Source organism: Nothoprocta perdicaria, unplaced genomic scaffold, assembly GCF_003342845.1.
Source record: "Nothoprocta perdicaria isolate Ctin4 unplaced genomic scaffold, notPer1 scaffold_27, whole genome shotgun sequence".
Lineage (NCBI taxonomy): Eukaryota > Metazoa > Chordata > Aves > Tinamiformes > Tinamidae > Nothoprocta > Nothoprocta perdicaria.
Genome location: NW_020455499.1, coordinates 3,073,361 through 3,099,525, shown reverse-complemented (window position 1 = coordinate 3,099,525; position 26,165 = coordinate 3,073,361). Strand labels below are relative to the sequence as shown.

The following is a 26,165-nucleotide window of genomic DNA, read 5'->3' as shown; positions in this document are numbered from 1 at the left end:
ACATACTCTACAGGAAGTAGCATGTAGGGTTTTCTTTTAACTGCCTACAGTGCTCAGTAAAAATACATGGCAATAAAATCATGGCTTACAGCTAAGTTACAAAAGCACCAAACACAAAACTCAGAGAGTATAGCAATAAATCCAAGCATATATACAGCTAAACCTAGGGCACGTATACAGAATACAAAGTAGAACATCTTGTAGGAACCGACAGTAACAGACAAACTAAAAAGCTTCACTTGGACCAGGAGGGACTACATATGGAATAAGGTTAAGGAAAACATTCAGATTCTTGATCAAACTAAACCACGCACTAAATGTGTCTCTTAAAGAGAAAAACAAATTAACCAGGTATTTGTATGTCTGAAATAGAAGAATTTTCTATATAAGCCTTTACCAAGGAAATCTGAATTAATCTTGTGAGTGCTTCTGAGCTGTCAAAGTTACTTCCCTCACCGTGCGTGTTATTTGTTTGCAGGTAATAGGAAGCACTTCCTCAGCCAGCTGCCTTTTCCAAAGGACCTGGGACATCAGCCTGGGACACAAAGGGCTGTGACAGCAAAAACCCAAAGTAAGAGCTGTTGTTTTGCCTTTTTACAAACTTTTTTTCCAGTAATTGGCAGCAGCAGCAGTAAAATCAACAGCCAGGGAAAGCGCCAGGGGGTTGTGCTCACAGCTGCGTTGCTGGTGCTGCCGTCGCCTTCAGCAGGAGCCACGTCCGTCCCAGAGATACTGGCCGGCCCCGCTGTCACCACAATTAGCTGTGACAACGCGGCGCTGTCCTGCGCTGGTTGCAAATCTGGGTGAATGCTTTTAGATTGAGAGCAGTAGTTTCAAATCTGCTTTCCAAGGTGAAGTGGTTTTTTTTGTTATCCTCTTTATTTTTCAGTGCCGACAGGTTGGCTTCAAATATACAATACCCTACTAAGGACAACACAGAATGCTAGTTTTACTCTGGTGTTATCCTTATGCTGTGATGCATCTTCCTAGCTAGTGCATAATGCTAAGAAGAGTAGGTAGCAAGATCCGCTAATTCTCCTATTCTCCTTTGAATGGATGCCAGCCACTGATATCATGTTCAGGCTTAAATAGAGATTTTTTTTTTCCAAGGTACACAAACTATCACTGTAAGACAAGTACTGGTATATGTGTAAATATTTGAGAACAGCCAAAAATAATGGAAACCACATGAGGAAAAAATGAACACCACACCCGTATGCTTGTGCCTAATAAACTAAAGCACATCAGTGTCTAATTGCATGATTGCCTGTCCACAGGTAAGGAGTCTGAAGGAAGAGCTACTCACTCCTCAATGAATACTCAGAATTGCAACAACCCATCGAAAGGCCATTTCCTTTGCTATCTTTCATAGAAATATCACTTGCTTTCAATATTTGGGTTAGATCCTCTGAGCTCTACGTGGGTGACGCAAAATTAGTGGGAGAGCTGTTTGTTTGAATTTTGTACATAAGCAGCTGGTAACTGCCTTAGTTTATCATGTTTTTTATGTTGCCAGCTTCTACAGTTTCCAATAAGAAATGGGATCACTTCCTGCAGTAAAAGAAAAAAATGTCTCTGCCATCAACTCTAACAAAAACCTGATTTTGATGATCAATGTTCATTAGGTGCATAAATTTGTTTGATTTTTTTCTCAAGTGTTTGCCTCATAGTTCCCTTATTAATGATGAGAGCACTAAAACGCAGTGAATGAATGTTTGTTACGTAAACAGTTCGATTATTTACGATACAGCACAAATACGGCTACGTTTTAAAAGACATGTTAACCGGAAAGGCAAAGATACTCCTCTCCAAAAGGTTAATAGAAATACTTATTTTTATGACGGATGCTGCGTTTCTACAGTTACCAGCATCTCCACTGTATCAGCCGGAGGACAAGTATGGAGTCTCGCTATGGTAATTATAATCAGGACAGACCTTTTGCACCAGTTTGTAATCTACGCTGTAAAAAGCAATGTAAATGCAGATAACTTTAAAGGGTTTCGAACACAACCAGGAGACATGGCTTTGTGTCTGCTCTTGATAGCAGATCTTGGAAGGGTCGAAGTTGCACAACGCAGTCTTTTTAGCGCGGTCGGTTTTTTCATACTCGATTCGACAATTGAAGGACTTGGATTCCTTGGTCTCCAGTGTGGACTGGGGAGAGGATTCGAATTCCACCACTTTGGAAGGTGGCACCAGGCTTACGGAAACGTTCCCGAGACCCGTCGAGTTGTGTCGGAAATAAACGCTGAAGGTTCCGTTGCCGTGATCCACGATCTTCCCTGTGATCAGCAGGTTCAGTTTAACAGTTTTGATGTTAGAGTGGAAGTCGCCCCATCCAAACATCTTCTTGAATTTCCCAGTTTTAACTATTGGCCTGCGTTTAGTTCGTGCAAGGGATTCCTGAACCTCCGTGATGTTGGACAACCAATCCCAAAAGTTTTCTATGCTGTCCGAGTAGGACACGTGGCCATGTTTCAGCACTGGTGACGGTTTAACAAACAGCCGCAGAGGGTTGATGATCCGGGAGTGGACCACGTTGTTGACCAATGTCTCTGCAGCATCCTTGTCTTCCCAATCCAGCACGTCTGTGGCTTGGACTACTTGATTGGCATCACAGAATACCTGTTTTAAAACAGAACGGAAGAATTATAAAGTGAGAAAATAAAACACCTACAAAATGTAGAAAAGCATTAATTTTTAATTTTTTTTATAGCAAGAGACTCCAGCATTAGTTAAAACACTGGTCTTTAAACAAGTAGTTCCTGTCCTGTGGGGGCTAATGCAGTGAGTAACAACTGCTGCCCCATGAGAAAGCTCACGTATTTTATACACAAGATGAGAAAGTGTCTGAGATCCCTCTGTACTAGGGAGCCTTGCTGGCAGAAAAAATGCAGAAAGTTTAAGGGCTGCGATGTGTCGGAGACCCCCTTTCCTTACGGATCCTTTAAAAGAAAACATGCCTAAAGATGCTGGAAAGCATGAACAGCAACCTGGCATCTTTGGGGAGCACCCAGTAACAGCCGTGAGCCTCGAGCTGCTTTGTGATCCTGATGGTGGTGAAAGAGGGAGTGAAAAAGAAGAGCAGAACTTCCTGTTCTGTCTTTTCTCCCCACTTACCCTCCCAGYACTTCTAAGCTTTAAATCCTCTTATTCAGATGCTTTCGGTGTACTTTTCCTGTAAACCTCTTGCATTAAAATATTTCCCATATTTTTGTGGTCTTTCTGGTCTTGCCTCTTTCTCTTTTCTGTATTTAATATATCAATATATATTCCTCATTTGAGACAGACCGTGAAAATAACTGTACTTTTTGTAGTTTCAGACTCGGGTGCCCATATATAACAATGTTTRTGGCTTTCCAGAAGCGCTGAGCAATGCTAGGCATAGGGCTCTTCTAACCTTGGCCGTGTCAAACTTCCAAAAAATGCTAAGTCTAGTTTGCAAATCAGAATGTAAATAACTGTTTTTCGAATTGGCAGAATGTTGTTAGATTTTCAAAGTTAAGCTTTCAAAACTTAATATCAGTTTTCCAATTAGTTGTAGAGACATACTGGCCATGTACCTCTATTCTGCATGTTGTAAGATAAGGGAATCCTGTTAAAAATACAAAACTCAAGCAGATTCAAAAAGAGGACAGAAGCAGGATTATTGACATGCCCAAAATCATCTTTTTCTCTTTTTCATTCCTTAAAGTCTTGAATGCTTTTGTAAAACRTACTTCTTTGCTTGTTCTCCTCTTCAGGACAATTTTATACCATCTTTCATAGGTATGAACGAAAAGCAGCTGCAATTCTGAATCCACTCACACATTGTGAAGTGCATATAAAGAATGAAAAGAGCAATCAAGATGATTAAGAGAGTGGAGCATCTACCRYACAAGGAAGGACTGAGTGAGTTGGGCCTGTTTTCCCTGGAGAAGAGGAGGTTGAGAGAGGATCTGATCAATATGTACCAATACCTGAGGGGAGAACATAGGGAGGAAGGCACCAAACTTTTCTCACTGGTGGCCAGTGACAGGATAAGGGGCAATGGATGTAAGTTAAAACCCAGGCAGTTCCATCTCTATATGAGGAAGAGCTTCTTTCCTGTGAGGGTGACAGAGCAGTGGAACAGGCTGCCCAGGGAGGTTGTGGAGTYTCCTTCTCTGGAGGTCTTCCAAACCCGCCTGGATGCCGCCCTGTGCCCCGTGCTCTGGGTGTCCCTGCTTGAGCAGGAAGATTGGACTAGATGATCTCTAGAGGTCCCTTCCAATTTTAACAATTCTRTGATTCTGTGAATGAAAAGGGTTCACAGGGAAAGAATGATGTTACACCGAGCCCCTCACTAGGATCCGTTCTCTAGCAATAGGCTCTAAACCAGAACCCAAACCCATTACACCAGGTCCTCTTCCTTATCTCCTATTAACATAATAATTAAGGTTTAATCTCATTTGAATGTTGAAAGACAGCCGTCATTTCTGCTAAATATATCCATTTTTCTCAATATATCTATTGAGTTGTGAGCTCAAAAAAGCAGGAGATTCTACTGGAACCCATGATAGACGCTTATCTGGACCTGGACCGGCACAGGCAGCCCCGTCCTAGCCATGCTACAGAAACCCATCTGTTGTGATAATCAGCTCCTGGTGAGGCAATGTCAGGTTTTCACATGGTTCTCCAGCCACTTTTAAGCTTGTTTGTGACAAACGGTGAGCAACCTGCCCAGCACAGGAAGGAGAATAGCTTCCCTGCTAGGGACAAGTACAGATGTCATCCTGTGTAGATGACACAGGAAGTGGTGGACACATTTGCCCWTCTTTCACACATCTTTCACCCTGAAAATTGACATGAGGGCATTTAGGAGCATGAAGGAAGCTCTTTTGYTGCATTTCCAGGCCCCAATCAAGGTCCACACCAGAGCGTGACAATGCAGAACCACCACAGTTAAGTGCAGCCACATTGACCTGCAGTTATGCTGGCCTGAAACTCGAGCAGCTGTCAGGAATGTCAGCAACTTCTAGTTGACTTGGAGGAAATTGCAGATTGAAATTAAAAAAAAAGAAAAAGCCTTTGGATTCCAARCCATTTGGCCCAGAGATGAGTCTAACTGTGTATGTACCCGCACACAGCTATGGCTGTCCTTTGACAAGGGCAGAGGAGCCGTCAGGAGTGATTTTTTGGGCTAATTTTCTCTTGCAGTGTTTATTGAAATCTCCGCGCTATCGCTGCTTGGCTTCTCTCCCCCTCCTTTTTTTGAAGAGATCTGGAGGGCACTGAGTCGTGTGTTCCCTGTAATGCTCCCTCTGTGTCTCTTCAGGGACTCTCACTGCAAACGCGATAGCGCAGCATTAACTTCCAAAACTGCTTTTGTAGGAGGCTCTTGCATAAAGCAAAAATAACATGTAGGCATCTGGATCAGCACGGCTGGCACGGGGAAGGCGGCGTGTGCCGCAGGCCACCGGGCCTGTCACATCAGCACGGTTGTGGGGCACAATGACTTCAGCCCTGTGGTGGTATCAAGCTAAACCACTGCTGCTTTTAATGATGTATGTGCTACGCTGAGCAGCTGCTGTGCGCGCACGGCTGCGGGAGGCGGCCCTGGAGCCGCAGCCACGTGCACGGCGTCATGCGGCAGCGAAAGAGCTTTTGTGATATGGGAACGCCAAATCATTAATATGCTGAATTGTGGGGATAAAATAGTGCTGTTTAAGGAGTTAAATCTTCCATTTAAACTGAGTAAGGTGTCTTCCCCCTCTTTGATAGAGTTTGCAGACTGTGGCACTGCAATAGCATGCAGACTTATGTGCAGTTTTAATTCTTGACTCTGCTTCATCCTACCGCTGTCTTGTTTCATTCATTTCATTACAGAGGCTGAAAAAAAGTTGTGAGCTGAACCAGTGGCAGGGAAGAAGGCTCCACAAGCGCTGGATTGGACTTTTGTTGTGTTCTGTGAATATTCAGTAATTAAAAGGTGCCTAACAGAGAGCTTGGATCCGCTCRGTGCCGTGCAGGAGTGGGGATGAACCTGGATTGTTCTGAAGGACAAATAATTTTTGTGCTTTTCTAATGTAAAGTTTTCTTGGTGTGCAGATTTTTTTCTATTCTAAACAACAATTTTCCTCGACACGTCACAAAGGCCTTTTGCTTGTTCACAGTTTTTTTTATGAGCGAGGATGGGCTGGTGCTTTTTATTCAGCTCTTTATTCATTTGGTTAGCAATTTCCAGGAAATAAAAAAAAAATCTGCATGACAAGTACGCAGCTCAGGCTAGAAAATTGACTTCCTCAGCATCTCCTCATTTTACAGCAACGCTTTTCAAGAGTGGAAAATATTGCTGGTAGGGTGTCTCAAGAATACTTGCTTACCCAAGTCAGTGTGTACATGTAAATAGATGGTCATTGCTGCAGTTCTCTGCTGCGCCTGCGTTTTCCCATTCCCTCCAAAACATCAGTTTCCAAATGGAAGCGATCGCCTCATCTTCTCCCATATTACTGAGGCTGGAAAACATCTCCCAGTTACCTCTGTACTGACTCCAAACATTTACATTAGGATGGGTAGGTTTTTTCCAGTAATGGTCGTAATCTTGGACCATCACGATGTATAAATTCACCATATCCCTTGCTTGTTTCTTATCACRGGTTAATCCCAAGAACAGCTACAACTAGAGGTGCTCCGTGGTGTATAATTGTGTGTTTTTAGACTCTGAACTGTCCATTCTTTCCGTGTGCTTCCCTGATCTGAGAGACTCTTATTACCTGTCAAAATCCAAGAAGGATTTTGATTGTGGTACAAAGACACAGAATTAAATAATGATCTTCCCTGTGARCTATTACAGAGAAATTAGCCTGTATTGATGAGATACTGATAAAGTGCTATAATTTGCTTATTTGCCCTTTAAGTTTGCCCTTGATTAATCGGAACATGCCCCCCAAACCTTTTCCTAGGCACTAAAGAAAACCAGGTGTTCCCAGGTGCGAGTTACTCATCCCAATCTTTTGGGAATCATTTCCAGGTTATTAACCATCACCAGCAATCATTTCCGTAGCTTCATCCTGCTGGGTGAAGCACTTTAAAACTCAACGAATAGCTGAAATAACAGGTCTGTAGGGATCAATACTTCTGAACCACCTTCTGGTCCCTCAATGGTGCCACCAGGATCTTGATATCCCTCAAAGGAGGAGGAAGGTGCCGGGAGGGACATGCTCCTCAGGGACCTCCTTCCAGCCCGGCACTTGTCCGCATGAGAAGCACCTGGGGAAGCTCCCAGCAGGAGCTGGGACTCCGTCCAGATGTCCCCCATCTGGGGACAGTATTCCAGAGATTTTATCCAGTAGGATCATATTCCTGCTAGGGCTGTATCCACATTCCAGCTTCGTGCTGATTTCTGCCTCTTTTATGCCACGTGTGGCTATAATGATGCGGGATCGCTGAGCTGCGGCACAAAGGCCGGGCTTGAGGTGGCGGGGAGGGAGGGAAGAGAAATAGCTCTGCTTTATCCCTTTGAAAATGCAGTGATTTCAACACATTTATCAAATTTTAAATAATTCATGTCTTGACAGGCCTTATCAATTTTGCAAAGCACATACATTAACCAGATACAACGATATCATATTAGCTTTTTCAGCATCTTATACTGAAGCCCAAAAAGATTAATAAAATCTCAGACCGCCATCAATTAAATGGAAAAAAACATAAAATTGTGTTCCATTATAGCCTTTTCTTGCAAGAAAATGATGGCAGGTTATAATAATTCATCACAACAAGCTGAGCTTGAACTTTACTGATTATTAAATATGTTCTTCCCAAAGGCAGAGGCCACGATGGGTTTTATGGCAGATGTGCTGTCAGGAAYGCTTCAAGGAATTCAGGAACGAAGCAACATTAATGAAGCAACTTGAGTTACCAAGCAGAAGAAGTGTTAAGGTTGGCAGCCCACAGTCGTGCTCGTGTTCGGGGGGGAAAATTATGAATTTTGGTGTTGTTTCCCCAAAATTCTTCTGCTTTCCACTGAGAAAGCAAAATAAGAGCCTGTGCAGATCAGCCTGCATGAAGAAAACAGAGGTGTTTGCACTGAACCTAAAYGTTTCTTTTCCAGACAGGCCAAAGATCCTGCTGGGATCCCTTCTCCTCCTGAATTCGCAGTCGGCAGCCGTTCCCAGCCAATGATCCAAGTGCATGTGGGATGGAGCCCCTTGTGCTGGAGCGACGGCCGAGGAGGAAGGAAACGCAGAGCAGGWTTTGGAGCCCGTGCTTTCCTCAAAAGGTATTTTAAATTGGATTATACGAGGAGTTAATGTAAGCTACTTACTAGAAATTGTTTTTTTAAGTTCAAAGGCATGTGTGAACATCTGAGGTTTGCATGGAAAATAACAGGGGAGCTGCAGAGAGGCAGAGCTCCGCTCGGTATCCAGTTTTGCTCATGCAGAAGGTCTAATGGATGGATAAGTGGGTCTGGGACGAGGGGTGGCCAACACAGTGCTGTGCCCTTCCCAAGGCTTTACCCGATCTCACGGGTGCTACTCCTTCCTTTCTCAAAAGATGGGAGTCCAGAAATCCCCCGCTCAACAGCTTATATCATTGGATTGCTTTAACAATTCTGTCCCTGCTCCTGGAGTTAGAACTAAAACGACAAGCTGCTTCCGCAGGAAAAGAAACCCTTCCCCATCGGCCATGTAGCCCATTAAATCTCCTGCTCGTAGCTGAATCGTGCGGAGCGGCTCCTCGCGCTGCGGGATGCGGCAGAGCCATCCCTGGAGAGGCCGGGAAGGCATCGGAGCAGCAGCATCCGATTGGGAGAACGCAAGGAATGACAGACTCCAGCTGGGCATCATAGATCTGCTGTGAATATTCCTGCCTGAGTGAAAGGCAATGAACACTGGCAAACAGAGACAGGAACTTCAGCACTTGAGGAAACATGAAACTAGGGAAAAYGCTGCTCATGCTGCTCCAAGTTTTGACATTTTAGCCTTTTCCTTTTCAAGAATTGCAAACTTGTCACGGGAGCAAAGCTGGGAAGCCCGAACCGGTGACGCAAAAGCGCACGCACGGACTCAGCACCATCTTCCCACACGTAAYGTGGCCCATTGGGCACCATGGCCCTTCTGAATGGATCTGAGAGGGAAAATCCTCTCTAAATACCCGCAGGCAAGGGAATGCAATGGGGAGGAATTCTTGCTTTGATGAGAATATCAGATAACAYTCAAATATCCCCAGCACAACACATCAAGCCAGGCCAAACTGCTATGTTGGGAGACATTCAAGTTAGGGCTCTGAGCTCAAAGCAGACACTGCAAACCCTGTATTGTATTTTACAGGTTAGAAATCACGTTGAAGGTCTCCACTTTTCTGCGAGAAAGCAAAATTATTTTTCTAAGACTGGTATTTCAATTAAAAAAAAAACAAATTTGGGAGGAGGAGAGAAGGAGGCAGAAGAAAAACAAGTGAAAGTAAGGAAAAGACTTTAAGAATTATTTCTTTTCTATACAGGTATTTGTGCAAAGGATCGTGCCATTTTTCACACAGTGCAGACTAGTAGCTTTTGCTTATTGGAAATGTTCCCCCCAGCCTCAATCGGATAAACTGCTGTTAGCGTAGATAGCTTTTAAGTGATATCCATGTGTTGCATTGATCTGCCATACTGCTGAGACAACAGAAGATCTGTTCTTAGAACTGCTTCTTGACAAAATGTGTGCACAAATGCTCCGCGTGAAGGCTTTACCTCTTTCTGCTTATTTTTTCCTTAAATCTAAGGTAAGTCTTCTAAGGTGCAGTCCCAGGACACTGGACGGCACCTCAGTGCTGGAGAACGGGCTGTGCCCCAACATACCCCGGTGGAACCATGTCAGAAACCTTGCTCAAAACAGCCAAATAACCCAAAAACGCCACTTGCACTCCGGCAGGGAACCAGGGAAAGCCAATTTGCCCCCCGGATCAGTGGCTCTAATTCACACGAATAACTCAGGTACTGGAGCTCTGTGGGTACCTGCTGCATTTTAGCTCGTCCTGGAAAGCTGCATCCCGGTTTGCTGCAGCTCAGCTGTGTGTGGAGGGGGATGGGGCAGGGAGGTCTCCACAGCCCCTCCTGGTCTCTGTCATCCCTGCTCTTAAATCAAACCTTTAGATTTGTGGCCCTGTGTTGCCCAGAGTGGGCAAACCTATAACTAATATGATCTGGACAGCAGACTTTTCTTTTCCATTACTCCAAGAGTTTGCAACTTTTGGGTTTGGTTGATTTGCTGAGCTATAAAAGTTTTCCAATACTGATGCTGGCTATGGCAAGATAAATTTAAGCCTGTTTCTGGATTGCTTTTCCTGGTGACCTACTGTGGACTCAGAAGTAGCTCCATGAACTGGCTGAGGGCCACCAGTGTCACCAGTGCTTGTCCAGGAGAGAAAGATGAACAGAGAACTGTGAGGATCTGTAAAGAACTGATTTTCACGTGCTTTGCTTCAAATTCAGGCCTTGCTTTTGCAATCCATTTTGCGCCAAACTTCACTGCTGCCATGGGCACGTGCATAGGCTAACGGGACTGAGATTTGTGCCTGGGGAAGAACCTTGCACCTAAATCCACATGCAGCCATTCTTAAGGGAGGCTTGTATTAGCCTGGCAAGCTTGTGAGCTGTYGCAGGTGCTTTTGAAGCCCTCTGGGACCACCATGCACCTGCAGCAGCTCCCCAGCTGGACCAAAGCCCCACACACCAAAACTGGGGCACCTGCCAGCTCCTTGGCTGGGACAGCACCCGCTGACCGAGGGCTGCGGAGCTGGGCACTAATCACCCTCCCTCCTGCTTATTTCCTCATTGCCTGAGAGACGTCCCTTTACAATTGCTAAGATCAGTTCATTAAAACACTAATTTCAAGCTGTAATTATCTGTTGGTTACCAGTAGCCGCAGTGCTGACAGGATCCTGCCCGCTGGAGAACACCCAGATGCTCCGGCAGACGCAGATTTGGGAGGATTTCCAGGTGTTTCGAGGATCACAGTTAACCATTAAGAATATTTTATGGTGTGGTGGGGAAAGTGCAGTAATGGAAAACTGCTGCATCTGTTAAAATAAGCCTGATTTTACTGAAGCTGTCATATAGGCTGTGCTGCCTTGTAAAATTTAAATTAAAAATGAATTATAGAAGAGGCCTCAATCTCCTCGCTGGAACCGATTTGTGTTTGGATCAGATCTCTGAGACGACGACTGACCTCCCTGCACAAGAAATACGAAACAGTACATAATGATTTTCTATTTCATTACTTGCTGCTCCTCACATCTTCCACAGCATTATGAGGAGGAGAGTTTTAATAATCTAGCCAGATCTAATGAAAACACGAATGCTGTTGACAAGCAAGACACGGAGAGGGGCTGCGTTTCCAGCAGATCCCGCACTCTGTTATCGCAGGGCATAAGAGATGATTAACAAAGAAAAATATTACAGTTATCTGCCCCCTCCGAGAGCCCAACTAATGAACCTCTAACAGCTGCTGCTGAAAAATCACTAGCTCCATCACTATCAATTTCGAGACAAAGCCCAGCTGACAGATGTTTGAAGTGATAAATCAGGCTGCACAAGGATTAAAATAACAAGCCCCAAACGGCCTCTGGAAGACAAAGGTGCCGCAGCAAACTGTTTGCAGCCACTTTGGATGCTGTCAAAAGTTAGATGCCTGATACAATTATCGTGCAAAGCAGTAATGACCAAAGCAAGAGGTCATGAGGAATGGGCAGTGGCAGCGTTAAGCCAAGCTGCTGCAAAGCACGGGTTTCATGTTCATTTGTGCTTTTAATGGGAGAAGCGAGGACGTCGGTGCTGCTCTGGATGCTACCGCTGGGAACGGGTTAGGAAAAGGAAGCACTGGGCTGAAGCATAAAATGTGACTGAATTGCACTCTCGAACATTTTAATTAATCCCATTTTAAGGCAAGAAGTTACATTTTAATAGGCAATGAACACCGTTATTTAAATAAAGCGTAAGATTTCTTTGTTGCTGCACTGCAGGCTGAATTTCCTAACAGCCTGTCACTGCCGCGACGGAGCCGACTAAAGCCCCCATCGCCCTCCAACTGTGGCGGGCAGAGAGGGCTCCCACGAAATCCAAGTTTCCAAACTCCTCCAGCTCTCACTGCTAAGCACATCCTGTTGGAAGGGGCACAACTTGTCGTGTGCAAGAGGAAACGCTGCTTTCAGAGAGTAAAAATGCAGGTGTTCGTTCCCGACGCAGCGAGGCACAGGGAAACATCCATCCACCCAAGCATTCAAATTCAGCTCCATCTTCCAGAAAACACATTCCAGTGCTCAGCCGCAATGCTCTGGAGCTCCTGCTGCCCCAGGTTACTCCTGAAAGATCATGGCACTTCTTTAAATTAAATTAATTATTTTTTTCTTCCCCTTTTCAAACCACTCAGCACCAGGTAGCACACCGGGGTCTTCTAGCTCTTTCCCTGCTGCCTATGCACATGCTGCTTTCCTAAATTAATTCCTCTCTTAAAGAATAGGAAGCCACGGACCGAAGCTGCCACGTTATTAACTTCTCAGTGAAGCGACGTCACCCTCTGCCTAGCAGCGCTTGGCCGCAGCCCCCGTGCTCTGCGCTGGATTTGTACCGGAAGGTCCCCCTTAAACCCAGTTTTAATCCCTCTTTATTCATTCAGCCATCTTTTGAGTCTCCCAAAAGAAGGAAAATGTTGACTACTATCAGACTGAATTGTTTGTGCTTTGAAAATTTGGGGAACAGATAAGATGATCAAATCTTTTGCTTTATTTTTTTTTTCCATAGCTTATCAAGCTAAAAACTCAGCGCTAAGCAAGAAGAAAAGGAAAACCAGTTACTCCCACTCAGGACTACCATGGGGTACATGCAGTGTTTATTCTGAAATGACAGTTTTGAGTCACTTGACATCCAGTGCCCGTGTAATTTTTAATAGGGTTTGACTCAGACGCGACTTAGTCATCTGTTCCCAGATGTAAGAAATCCATTACTCAGGTTTAAAAGAGGAGAGGATTACGAAGTATTTTTGAAAGAAGTTTATGGATCTGTATATGCAGGACTGAGTGCATGTGATTTCATGAATCTTCGCAGCTCCCTGCCGAGCTCAGTCGCTCTGCTCCCGACCGGCAAACAAATCCATGTGGCCTCCCTGTCGATCTTGACTGGGACCTCGTGTCCGCAGCCGCATGCCGTGGGGAGCAGGGGACACAGGGATGTTATCACCTGCGCTCAGAGGACAAGAGCTTGGAGATATTGTTTGACTGAACAGAGAGAACACTTGGCTTGGTATCTCCCAACCATGCTCCAGAAAAGAAAACCTTGGCATCTCTCCTCGCGGTCAGCACAGGGCAGCACACACAGCACACACCTCATTAGCGTCGATAAGAGGCAGCTCGTGTCTGCCTCTGCTTAGGGCTCTGCTGAATTTCAGCCACGGCTCCAGGAGCTGAGTGCGGATCCAAATGTCCAAGCAATTCCGAAGCGCGCGTCACTGCGGCGCCATGCTCGGGAGCAGAGGTTTTCTCTGGGGTGCCAACAACACGCCTGACTTGGCTGCTTTTTCACCCCTCGCCTTCATGGTCACTTCACACGCAGCCCTGGCACAGATTGGAGGGAGGAGGAGAGGTCCCCAGGCTGCCCGCGCTCCGCTCCAGGTTGGGCTGCTGCTTCCCGGCCTCGCAGCTGGACCATGAGGTTCTCCGGCTGCTCTTCCTCTCCCGGCTCCTCCAGAGGTATCAGCCGTCCTGGCCTGAACCGGGGTTTGCCTCRTGCCAGCGGCTTCCCCGCCTGTTCAGCTCCTCCTGGTGCACGCTGTTGTCAGCCTGTCACCAACACCCGGCTCTGCGTTACAGGGAAAGCTCCTCCTGCCCGGGGACCAGCGGGTCACCTCTCAGCCCAGACCCTCAGAGAGGGGCCTTCGGGCACGGCCACACGAAAGCAGGACAACCACCCAACTCACCTGTCCACGTGAAAGTGGGACAACCACCCAACTCACCTGTCCACGTGAAAGTGGGACAACCACCCAACTCACCTGTCCACGTGAAAGGAGGACAACCACCAAAATCACCTGTCCACGCCAAAGTGGGACATCCACTGCACTCACCTGTCCATGTGAAAGCAGGACAACCACTGCCCTCACAGGAACGTAAGTACTGAAAAGCCAAGCAAAGGCTGCCCAATCTTCTACTTTTAGAGAAKCATTTCATTTCCTGCATGGGGTTTCAAGCCCCAAACTAAATACACTATGATTTACTCATATTCTGTAATAAAAAACTTGAACTTTTATGGAAAATATMCCATATCAGAAGTTAAGATCTATGCAGTCGTGCACTGGTTTTGCTAAGAAGTGGCTTAAATGCATGTTGGCTGCAAGGTGAACTTCTGATGTCAGACCGGAGTCATGCAAATATGTGTGACCCTGACAAAAGCAAATTATAACATCAGGTAGAACCGAGAGAATATATTCCATTGCAAAAGGTCAAGACAGGTATTTACTTATTTATTTAAGAATTATTTATATCCAGTGGTAAATGATTGAACAAAATACATTTGTTTTTTATTGCTCTATCTATGGCTTCCACCAAGCATCCCTTTCCTTTTTTCGCTGTGTGGTTAATATTATAATTACTCCATTGTATATTCTTCAGGGATTTATAAAAAGACTTCTCAGCTGCGCTGCACAAAATTCTTCTTACAGAACCTTCCCTTTTTTTGATTTCCTGCATGTTTTTATTATTTATAGAGCAAACAAACAGAAGGAATCAAATCACACAACCTACAAAAAAGTGAAAACCAGGGCCTTACTTGCTCCCAGTAGTAAAGAAATGCAGCGTTAAGACTTGAAACTCATTTCCAATTTTCTGTGCTTGCAACATGGTCTCTAAGCAGTGCATTATCTCACACACCAGATGTGCAGCAGTTTCTARGTACAACAGGGTACAATAAGGACAGAATTTCTGCCTTATTTCTTCTTTTATGCTTTAAGTCAAACCTTACTCTGATTTTAATGTAGGTTTTTGTGTTGTTTTGGTKTGTTTTGGGGGGTGGGAGAGAAGTGGGGAGTTTGGCATTCAATTACAGGAAAGAACGGGCAGAAATCAGCAGGGACTCAGAGTATCTCAAGTTAACAACACAAGGGAAATTCACATCCAAAACTAATTTTATTTAAATTGGTGTTAAACTAGAGAATGGAAACAACTTATGCTGATGTGATTAATTCCACTTAAGTGCAATCTGCCCCCGAGACAACAGTCTCTTGGCTGACCCAACAAGCAGCTTCTGGAACCAAAATAAAGGGGCGAGATCTTGCAAGTTATTTGAACCACTGTCAAATACTAGTCTGAAAATACTACTGCACATTAAGGGAGTTGAACACATTTATTTAAATAACTCAGATATTTCTGTGTTATCAACAGGTCCATCAATTAAAAACTTCTGGTGTCCCTCAGCTGAGATGTACCCTCCTGAAGTGGTYAAAATACATTGCAAGAACACACATTTTGGGCTCAAGTAGTCACCCTAGAAATAAAGGAATGATAAAACTTCGCACCAGGATGAGTAGAAAACTGAGAGGCAGCACCCCAGTTTTCTAATACCTTAGCAGCACTTGGGGCTTGGAAAATGGGAAATAAATGACAGAGTTTCATCAGCTCAAGGAAAAAAAGACCATAGGGTGGGAAATTTGGTTTTATTCTTCAAGGCGCATTTCGCCGTGTTGTTTCTCCAGGAAAGCTTTTTTTGTCTGCAGGGAGGCATCGAGGTCACTCTAAAACCAGAGGAAACTCCTTGCTGGCTTTGGTAGGTCTTGACTGGAGCCCAATTTGGTGTCTGTGCTGAAAGGTTCCCTTCTTGCAGGATCAAAAGGCTGCCTACCTTTAAAGAGGCTGAGCACGAGGTACAATGTTTCCAGTCATCCACAAATGAATCAGTTAATTAAATTTTTTTTCTTGCTCTGGTCTAGTCTGTAGTCCAATTAAGTCACTAAGTCAATCACATTTAAATAAATCAACCAAACTGTTACATAAGTCTTTTTAATAAGCAGAGATGTCATTATATGAACTGGGTTTTAAGGGTGCCAGATGCTCCTAAGCAAAGGAGTCTAATTCATTTCATTGATTTCAAGAAGCAACCCATTCATGTGTGATAACTTTTATCATCCAAAATGTTCCTATCTCCATTTAAAGTAGATTTCTGTCTTTCTCATACATAAATGAGAACACACAGTACAGACCTTGCTTAATTCCTCATCGCACCATCACATGAAACTGGTGACAGAAATGCTGAATCAATGGCTTTGCTGAGATGGGCTTTTTTAACACAATAAAATTGTAACAGAGAAGAGGCAAAAAATCATGGCAAAAAGCAGCACCCAGTACAAAGAATCAAAATAAGACCTTTGACAACAAAAAATTTACTGGAGAACGTGGGCTGGCAGAGCAGTGCTGTGTGACAGCACTTTGTGCTTTGCTTTTGATTAAGGTTTCCAGAGTACTATTAGAGGAGATGGGGCTCAAAAGTTGTTCCCTTCAGATACTGCCAATGACACAGGCTCCTTCAGAGGAAAGCAAAATGCACAAGTTAACCCAGAAACCAAGCAAGGTTGTGTTTTCATTTTTCACAGCCCTCATTTCTGCTTGTTGCCATATGCAAACCCAAAGATTATTTGGTTATTTTGTTGGTTTTAAATAAAATACAAAATAGTTCTATGCCCTGTTAGGGAAGCTGTACCTGTACTAAGTGACTGGCCATGCAGCAATACCAAGTTGTGTCCTGGGAGCAACACGGGCTGGGCCTATTTGAGGCTGTTCTCAGATTAACTGGCCCTATTTCACACACCATATTGCCACTGAGATAACCCTGCTGCCTCTGTGCGTACTAGCTCTGAGCTTGTCAAGGGAGCTCCATACAGCTCTGTTGCACTGTACAGAAAAACACATTGGCTAAATAATGCAAGTGCTTTTGTTCATCTTGACMTGCTGGTACAGAATGTGGCACAGAGGTCTGCACTTACAAATCCCCTCACAGGACCTCTGCTGCAGAAGGGAGGAGTTAAAGCTCTCCTTAAAAATAAAGCCACTTCTGTACGCTGGGGCAGCACGGATGGCAAAGCCTATGCTTCTAGAAACCGCCTCTCACCTGTAATAACCTTCACCCTGAGAAGATACAGGCCAGAGCTGAGGATTACTGCATGGCCTTACTGTAACTATGACTGAACAACCACATTTGTGCCTCTTCACTGTGGACCTCATGAAAAAAGCTTTTGCTTCATACATTTGGCTGGGCAACAATGATYGAGAGCTATTTTCCTGGATAAAAGTTGAAGGAAACCTCCTGTGGTTTACATTGGGACATTAAAGGGTTGATGTGYTTTGCTGTCACATTCTGTTTTGAAATGCATGACACGGCCCAGGTGTTCAGACGCCAAATCCGCTGCGAAATCTGTCATCTCTCGGCAGCTTGTCACTGCATCAGCTAACAAACGGAGGGCACAATGAAGTTCCCTATGAGAAAAACTTAAAGCATTTGACAATGGTTTACCATAATTTGCTTCCGAAGTTGAAAATATCAAGACATTTGATCAATTTGCAGGTGTTTGAATTATTTTGACATTCAGTTGTCTGAATTCACTGAATTCATTGAATATAATAATCATCTACAAGAGCAGGACACAAATTAGCAGACAACTAAAAATGCAAATCACTTTTGCAGGAAGAGAAGTTGTTGGTCATTTTGATGACCAACATCAAACAKTTTCGATGCCCTGGAAACAAAGCAATTCTTTCCGACTCCATAAAATTATTCTCTGTACAATATTTTAAGGCCARTCTTAAGACCTATCTTTGCAAGTAAAGTTCAGATCTCTCAAAGGAGATTTGAAATGGATCACCRTGTCCTTCTAGCTTATTTAAAAAAGATCTGTTACCTATAACTATTCATTTGCAAGACTATTTAACCTTTTCCTAGTTGATTATTTAGCATTCATTGACAAGCAAAACCTGTGGTGGGATGAATTTGTCCCTTGCAGAACTAAGTGCAACTAATTCAAATACCCCAAAGCTTTGGTTCCCTTTACTAACTTATTTGAGCTACAAGTAGACAAATGGAGTCAGGGATGCCCTGTGCAATCTCAACCCATATGTAGCTCAAGGCCAAGACGGGCTGCACCAAAGGATGTGAGAACGCTGGATGCTGCCGTTATGAGGTTGTTCTTTATCCTGTTTGAAGTGTTTTGGATGCTGAGGGGGCTTTCATGCCAGAAGCAGATGTTGCACCCACTTTCAAGAAGGGCTGCAAACAACCTAGGATAGTACAAGCTACTTCACATCACTGCAGTCCTTCTTTGAAGTCACCTCAGGACATGTGAAGATCATGACAAGTGGGAATAGCCAGCATAGGCTTCACCACAGATTTATGTGCTTGACCAAAATCATTGCTTTCTAGGATCAAAGGCTAGATTTGCAGATGGGGAGAGAGCAGAGATCTACCTCAAATTTAGTAAGATTTTTGATACCATCATGCAAGCACAGGACATTGCTATCTGAAAGGATAAACTACTACTTAGGGAAAACAAACAAACAAACAAAAAWACCTGGCTCAACTGCCAAGCTCTAGAGGTAGCAGTTAATACTSTGCCTGGAGGCCAGAAAGATGTGGGACACGTCCCATTTGATATCTTTATCAATGTCCTAGAAGTGGATGTTTGCTSGCAATGGCAAACAAGGGAGTGCACTCAAAGTGCTCAAGGGCAGGGCCACCATTGATAGGCAAACTGGAGCAATGGGCCAAAATAGACCTCAAGAAACCCAACAAGGCTTAATGTGCTCTGCACACAGGAAGGAGTCTCCTAAGATATCACCAAGATGGAAAAGGACTGACTTAATCTGTCATGCTACACATGGACATCGTACTGCTGATCTCGCAGCTTCCAGGGCTGTAACAGGCAGTGCTCWGAGATGTGGTTCTAGAATTAAAACTGCCATCAGAAAATAAACACTCAAATTGGAAAACTTTGGTTTATATTTTTATATATAAAATAATAACTTTAATAACTTTTATCAATTAGATGCATTTATGCTCTCTTACAGAACCTTTGTAGATGCACAGAGCATTAATATACTATTACAGTAGTATAATTTATAAAATTAAAACTCCTAGAAATACCTCCAATGCTTTTACTATTAAATCTCTGCTGAGAGGAATAAGACTATTAAACTACTCACCTTGCAAATAGTACTTCAAATTGACAAAGTACAGCCTAGCAAGGCTCTTCTCTATCTTATCCCCCAGGGTCAATAATTCTATRCTTGGAGTTTTCTCTGAAAGGATTTGTGTTTCCATACAGTCTATATTTCAGATAAGTACACACCTTGATGTTCCTAGCCAAATTGATGAATTGCTCCCACGCATTTATTGTCCTTATTTCTGACTACCGCAAGAAAAACTAGCAGCTTTGTCTGGCTCTTAATGGAAAGTTTATCTATTAAAGATGATGGCTTGTATGAGAAACAGGTTGGAGTGCCAAGTAAGACTATTTCATGGACTACTCCAAATCTATTAATTTCAAGAATAGGAAATTTGAAGTGATAGCAGGTTTACATCGCTGACACTTTTCTGTAGGATCTTTCAAGAGGAGCTTTTCATACACATTGACAGCTACCAAGGTTGCCACTGCTCGCAAAATGTGTCCCTCGGGAATTCATGCAATATTGCTTTAATCAGAAATTAGGGACTGAGCTTGCTTAGGCAAACAATCTGTTTATGCTTAATTCCTGCTGTCATTTTTCCTTTCAGCTATTATTGTGTTTACTCACTTYCAGAGCACCGATGTGCGTTCAGCCCTGTGCATGAAGCAGAAGACACCTCTGAAGCACTCGCAACAAAGGGAAATGTTGGGAAGATTTGTAATGGTAAAGTCACTACAGACAAGTTTCTTCTCCCCTACATCTGAGCTCACCAAAACTGCCCAAAAAWTCCTACCTTCTGGAGCTGTGCTTGTTAACTTGCATATGGTGCGAATCTAGTCACACGGCTCACATCTTCAGGACAATACACACAGTGAATATATAGTGTCCTATTCCCATGGGCTGAACAGAAATATTGACRGCTGATGTCCTGAAAAACATTAGCTACCCAGATAAAGGGTTCTGAGACAGATATAAAAGAATGATAGTGAATGCACTGCAGTTTTAAGTAGAAAAGACATTTCATCAATAGAACATGAAAGAAGATACTGCAATGAAAACAGAAGATACTCAATTTCAATAGCTTCATACGTGAGATTTATTTTCTTCAAGAGTTGGTCAACAGATTTATTCAGAATATAATGTCTTCCTTCTGAATCTAAACCTATTTTCTTCCTCTGCAAAACTGCCAAATTCTCTAACAACCCTGTATGCTTAGACAGTATCTTTTAATACTAACAAGTTATGCTAGCACAGATGAGTCAGCATCTCAGAGATCTTCACGTTAAGACATTCTGTGAAAACAAACAGGAAAGAAAAATGAAAACAGAAAAAAAAGTCAGTCCAAATCTGCATGATCGGTAGAAAAGATGAGTAAAGGAAACAGGCAGAACTTGATGCAGCCCGCACTCCTATCAAGCACCTAAGCACAGCCTAAAGGAAAATGTCTCAAGAATTATTAAATAAGGACAGTTGAGCCTAATAGGAGGACTTAAGAAAATTTTGTGCGTAATATTAGGGAGAACTTGCTAAACGGTCAAGCTCCCCAAGGCCTGTCACTGGGGCCTTTAATGGGAGTGCCACAGGAGCAGTGCCCACAGGCACTGCAGAGCTGGCCTGGTGTCCTCCTCCTGCAGTAAAGAGCAAGGGGAACTTGGRAGACAGCAGCTCCAGCTTCTCAGAGATTCATAATCCATGCCCATGTCGCAAACCTGCAACCTCTAACGCCACCCTGCAAGGCACGTGGTCCTGCAGTCCTTATGTTTTTGACACAAATTCCCCGCAGCTGGATTTGGAGCCCACCTTGTGTTGACTCACTGAGCACCACAGCTCCTAAATCCTCCTACGGGATACCAGGCTAGCAAATTCCTTCTCACTGAATTTGAACATAACCATCCCGCTTCCAAAAGTGACTACAATCTGTTCTGCTTCCAAAACCAGCCACATTTGCAGCTATTCTTTCTCCTTCTGGCACGTGAACCCAAACAGCACCAAGCGCAGGGCCTGTGTGACCTCCTGCAGCACCCCATGTGCCCTGACAAACAGGCTGCTGCCCCGGGAGGCCTCACATTCCCCTACAGCACCATAACTGAGGAAAACCTCCGACTTTTTTGCAAAGAGAGAACAGAGACATTATCATCTGTTTGTTCATCAGTCCTTGAAGGCTGCTTTACTTCAGGATAAGCAGCCTGGCTAGTCTCAAGCTAAAGGCAGTTCCTCAGTTCCTTTCAAACTCCAGGATGGCTCTGAGTTCCTAAATGGGACAAATTTTAAGTTACAACATGCTGGGAAGAAACAGGCAGTATTTCACTTTGGTCTGTGAGGTGAGTGTTACAAATCTCGTCCTCAGGCCCTTCATGCAAACTGCAGATGCTTAATTCAAAGCTGTGACACACACACTTCTCCAGTGCCTTACAACACCTTTCTATACCACTGACAGCCTGTCTGCTCCTGAATCTATAAACCTCCAGGTTTATCAGGCTACTAGCTATTAATTATATCATTCTGTGTAACACAGCTAATTTTGTGCATAAAGGAATATCCAAAAATGCCACACAACACACATGCATACACATGGAAATATGAAAAATTATGAAAGGTAAAATAATAATGCAGTATGTTGGCATCTGAAAAATCATTTGAATGATTGTACAATTGAAGAATTGTACAAAAATTCCTGAGCATGTCTATTTGTTATTCCTAAACTGAAAATATGAGGAAAAAAAGATTTTTGTACAGTTGAGACTGAATATTCTTTTCTGATTATTTTCAAGAGCAGCCTGAACTAAACAAATGAGACAGAGGTCCACATTTTCATTGGGAGACATTCAGGGCATTCACAGGGGCTACATTCACAGCAGAGAGGCCTTTACCTGCTCACAAAACAGTTTATAATCACTGACTGTGCTAAAAAATTTCCTATTACTAGTACAGAAAAAAACAGTTGAAGTAACTACATCTCTGTATTACAGTGATTACAAAATTAAATACTTAAATAGAACATAAAGTTGAACCTCTTCACAGCTATAAACTTTATCATCATCAATTAAAAAAATTAGTAATTAACCTGAACAGGACAAGACAAACCAACCCAGCAAAACCAAAGACAGTAAATCTATTACTTTAGTATTTATCAAATCAATCTTGTCACTCCACTACAACTCCAGTTGTGTTGTTCRCTGAAATTAAACCACAAGCTCAGCAGAAGGCTACCTTGTGAAGATGGTGCTCCTGGTCATCACAAATACTGCATTAGCTCTTGTAGCCTCCTTCCTTCCCCACGTGTTCAGCACTAAACAAGGGTACATTATCAGTAACACTGAATATAGAGTCTAAGAGTCACAGATTCCTTCTAGGATCCACAAATTGTTAAATAAGATGCTGAAGTCTCAGTTCTCTAGCCCAAGTAACGTTGGGTTGCCCACTGCTAGTATTTAGGTCATGCACATTGGCATGCAGGGATTAAGGGATAAATATTAAATGGACAGTAGGAGAGGTGCCATGCTTCTTTCATTCTTACATCTAGAGGCATTTCAGTCATTTTAAATGTAATAGATCCAAAGCCAAAGATGAATTTATTTTCCTCCTTGGCATGGGAAACAGATCTGCCCTGCCCCAGGCAGAAGTTTAATGCCACCCTTTTCCTCACCTGGTCTTAGAAAGCAGAAGAGCCCACGGATGAAATTCCACCTATTTTAAAAGGACGCATGTTGCATTTTAATTGGAAGCTGTGGTACACGAGCGTCTCAGTGCCCTATTAAAGATGAAGCTAAGGCCACACAACTCTTCAGTGGTGCCACGGAGTCAGAGGTAACCCTATCTCTGCCACAGATCCTCGTGCRGAGCCGATTAGTGCTGTAGTGTTGTTAGTTTAATGAGTGGAAAATGGCACAGGCTCCAGCTGTCTCACCGGTGCAACGCTTGCTCACGGAGCAGGTTCCTCTCACCCTGGCTTTGYAGTGTATCCTCCCATCCTGCCTTTGAGTTGTGCCTCCTGGAAAACCACCCATCACAACCCAACAGCTTGGGCTGCTGGACTGGACTTCTGGATTGGTCCTGAGTTAAGCCTTGTCATCCAAGGACGGTTGCAGATTTGGCACATGCTCATGTAAGCACAGCCTCATGCTGCACCACATCCCACGCTATGCAAAATAAATATTAGAATTACACTTCTGACTTGAGATGAAACTATATTGTAAATATACTTAGGATTTTTTTTTAATTATTTTCCTTCTCAGACTGTCAATTAAGTGTAGGGGTAAAGCTGTTTGTGTTATGCACTTATCCGCTTCAGTATAAGATTCCTCCGTTTCTAAATATATGGTTCTGAAACAAATATAGCCTTCACAAAGTGTATTTTACTTTAAATATTACTCACTTGCAGCTTTTCTTGTCTTTTGGAGGCTAAATGTCAAATGGTGGAGTATTCTCAGAAGGAGCCTGAACTAAACAAATGATACAGGAGTCCACAAAAATGYCTTGCTAACGCATTAAAAAGGTAGATCAATTAGAACCCGATCTGAAGAGAGTACGTGGTACTAAAACTTGGAAAGCAAGTGCAGTGCCACCTAAGGAGGTTGAAAGCCATAAGCAGAAACCCATAAGCAGCAATGACCACGGTCAGTCACCTGGGATGCAAACACATCACAGAAGGCAGCTGCTTCTCCAACAAGTTCACCCTTGCTTCGGTCTTTGCACCCAGTACCCAGGGCTCTCAAACCAAGAGTGCCCTGGGGACAACGATGAGAAGCTCACCCGAGTTTTGCTGGGTAGAGCCAGCCAAGCCCAACCACAAGGTACTACAAAGCCCAAGGAGGGGCAGCACTTCCAGCTGCCACATGTACATGGGTGCCTGCAAGGAGAAGAGAGCCCAGGGGGCTGCAATACACCTATGTGCTCCTATGTTTTTCCCTACGAGAGAAAAAAAATTCAAGGTCAACTATTTTATCAATTTGGGCTCCTCAGCTCTTTCAAGGGATGAAAATAGCAACAGTACCCAAAAAAACTAACACACATCTCCAGATTCTTGCACATGTAGAGTCATGAATATAGACAAAATCAGAGACCCTAAGTCTTCCTACTTCACTTTTCCCCCTATCAAGGGGCTGGTTGGGAAAACCCTTGTTCCAAACTCTCTCCAGGAGGAAGAGTAACGGYGGGAAAGACCTGCCACCACCTCTCATGCACAGACCTGAGTACTCCTGTACAGCGAGGTCCATGACCTTGTCACTCTATTGCAGTAACCCCATGACTGCTTGGATTTGCTCTACCTGACCTACCTATTTTTTACTRTCAATATTTTTATTTCCATCTCCAGCTCTTCCTCTCTCAATCATCTCTGACTCCCAGAGCCAAGTCTGGGTGCTCCGTTTCCTCAGGCCAGCCTCAAGCACGTCCTTTCTCCATCAAAGCCATGAAAACCCTTACATGGAAATCTACATAAAAATAAAACAAATACTGAAGCACAGCTGCTGTTTCCATTCCTAGATAACGGCTAAGGAAAGATGGAATTAAGGATTTTATATTGGTAATTTATGGTATCAGAAATACAAGGTCACCACCAAAAACAAGTAAGGAAATTCTCCACTCAACACTGAACATAAACATAAGCCAAATATGCTGGATACGACCTCCTAGATAACCCTAACTCTGCATTATAATGACACTATCACTGTCCCAGCACAAATAAAGACTGATTCTAGAAACATTAGCTTTTTATTTTTCACTTCTCCCTGTTCTTACTTTTTATTCTTACTATTAATAACTTTTATTACTAAGAACCATTTGGATCAAAGAGAAAAATCTGTTCTCAATATCTATCTTTCTAAAGGCTCTTCAGAAATAATTTTACCTTAAATTACAGTCAACTTGTTCAAATTCTGTGTTTAGAGTAAGTGCTGCTTCCTCAGGGAGCAGAGAGCATTGTACCAGCATCAAAAAAACCCTTCTGCTAAGGACAAAGCTACTTAGTCTTAATTGTGGATCTGTCTTCCTAGCACTTTATTTCCTCTTCCCCTCTTGATTTGTTTCCTTGTCTTTCCAGTCCTAAAACCACCTCTTTGCCAGCTGAAACCGAGCTCCTGACTGGCGCTGAGGGAAAGAGCCGGGCTGCTCTCCGCGTCCTGCCCTGCCCGGCGGAGCTTTCCCATGGGATCTACATGGTGATGAGCTGTCCCTGCGGGTTCCCAGGCCAGAGATGGGCTCCTCGCTCAGGGCTTTGCGTCAGGGTCCCCGTCACCTGGCTCGGCAACGGGAACGTCACCTGCAACGCGGCCACGGGACTCACGGACGCTGCGTTCCCGGYGCTGCCGTCCTGCGGGAAGAACCGCACTGGGATGAACTCAAAGAGCATCGGAGAAAACCTGCAAACGTGACGTGTTAAATGGGGGGAAAGGGATTCTAAGAGTCCTAAAAGTGGCTGTCACGGCCCCAAATCTAATGACAAAAAAATCCTCATCTGGAAGAATTTGCAAACTGGTAACAACTCTTACTTTGTAGCAGGTCCCACCATTTTTTCTCTTTATATGACCCTGTAACCATCCAAAGAGAGTACAGAAACAGTACCTATAAAATACGGCAGGGCACACAGTGAATGGAAATGAAAAGGGAAAAACTGAATGGGGTTGGGGGAAATGATTCAAGTAAAAAYAAGTTATTCTGGTAGAAAGCTTAAATCATTCCCCAAAAAGGCATTTGAAAATCAAATTCCGGATAAATAAGTAATAGTCATGTAAATGGGAATATTCACATTCCACTTTTCCAGGGCTGCAAGTTTTGATCTACTATGAATCCCAAGGTCRCAACTTCTGCTTATAGCAGGCTATGGCAATGGTTAAAGGGCTGGCAAAAATCAGAACTCTAAGGCAGGTTAACAAGGCAAATGCACTTTGTGTTTACAAAGTACACACACTTTTATCCAGTCATTTTTTACAGTAATTTTACAATAAGGGTAAAAAAATCTTTTTTTTTCCCTCTCTGCATTTGCTTTCACTATATGGATGTTTGAAAGAATCAAACACATTCCTCCC

At 43.6% G+C, this 26,165-nt stretch overlaps 1 protein-coding gene across 1 annotated transcript; it reads right to left on the bottom strand.

Annotated features, from left to right (window-relative positions):
- Positions 1-76: 76 nt before the first annotated feature.
- On the bottom strand, positions 77-25,489 carry NXPH2 (neurexophilin 2). The gene is made up of 2 exons (XM_026040856.1): positions 25,376-25,489; positions 77-2,625 (listed from the first exon to the last, which is right to left on the bottom strand). The coding sequence occupies exons 1-2, from the start codon at positions 25,487-25,489 to the stop codon at positions 1,882-1,884; spliced, it is 858 nt and encodes a 285-aa protein (XP_025896641.1). The 3' UTR covers positions 77-1,881.
- Positions 25,490-26,165: the final 676 nt, after the last annotated feature.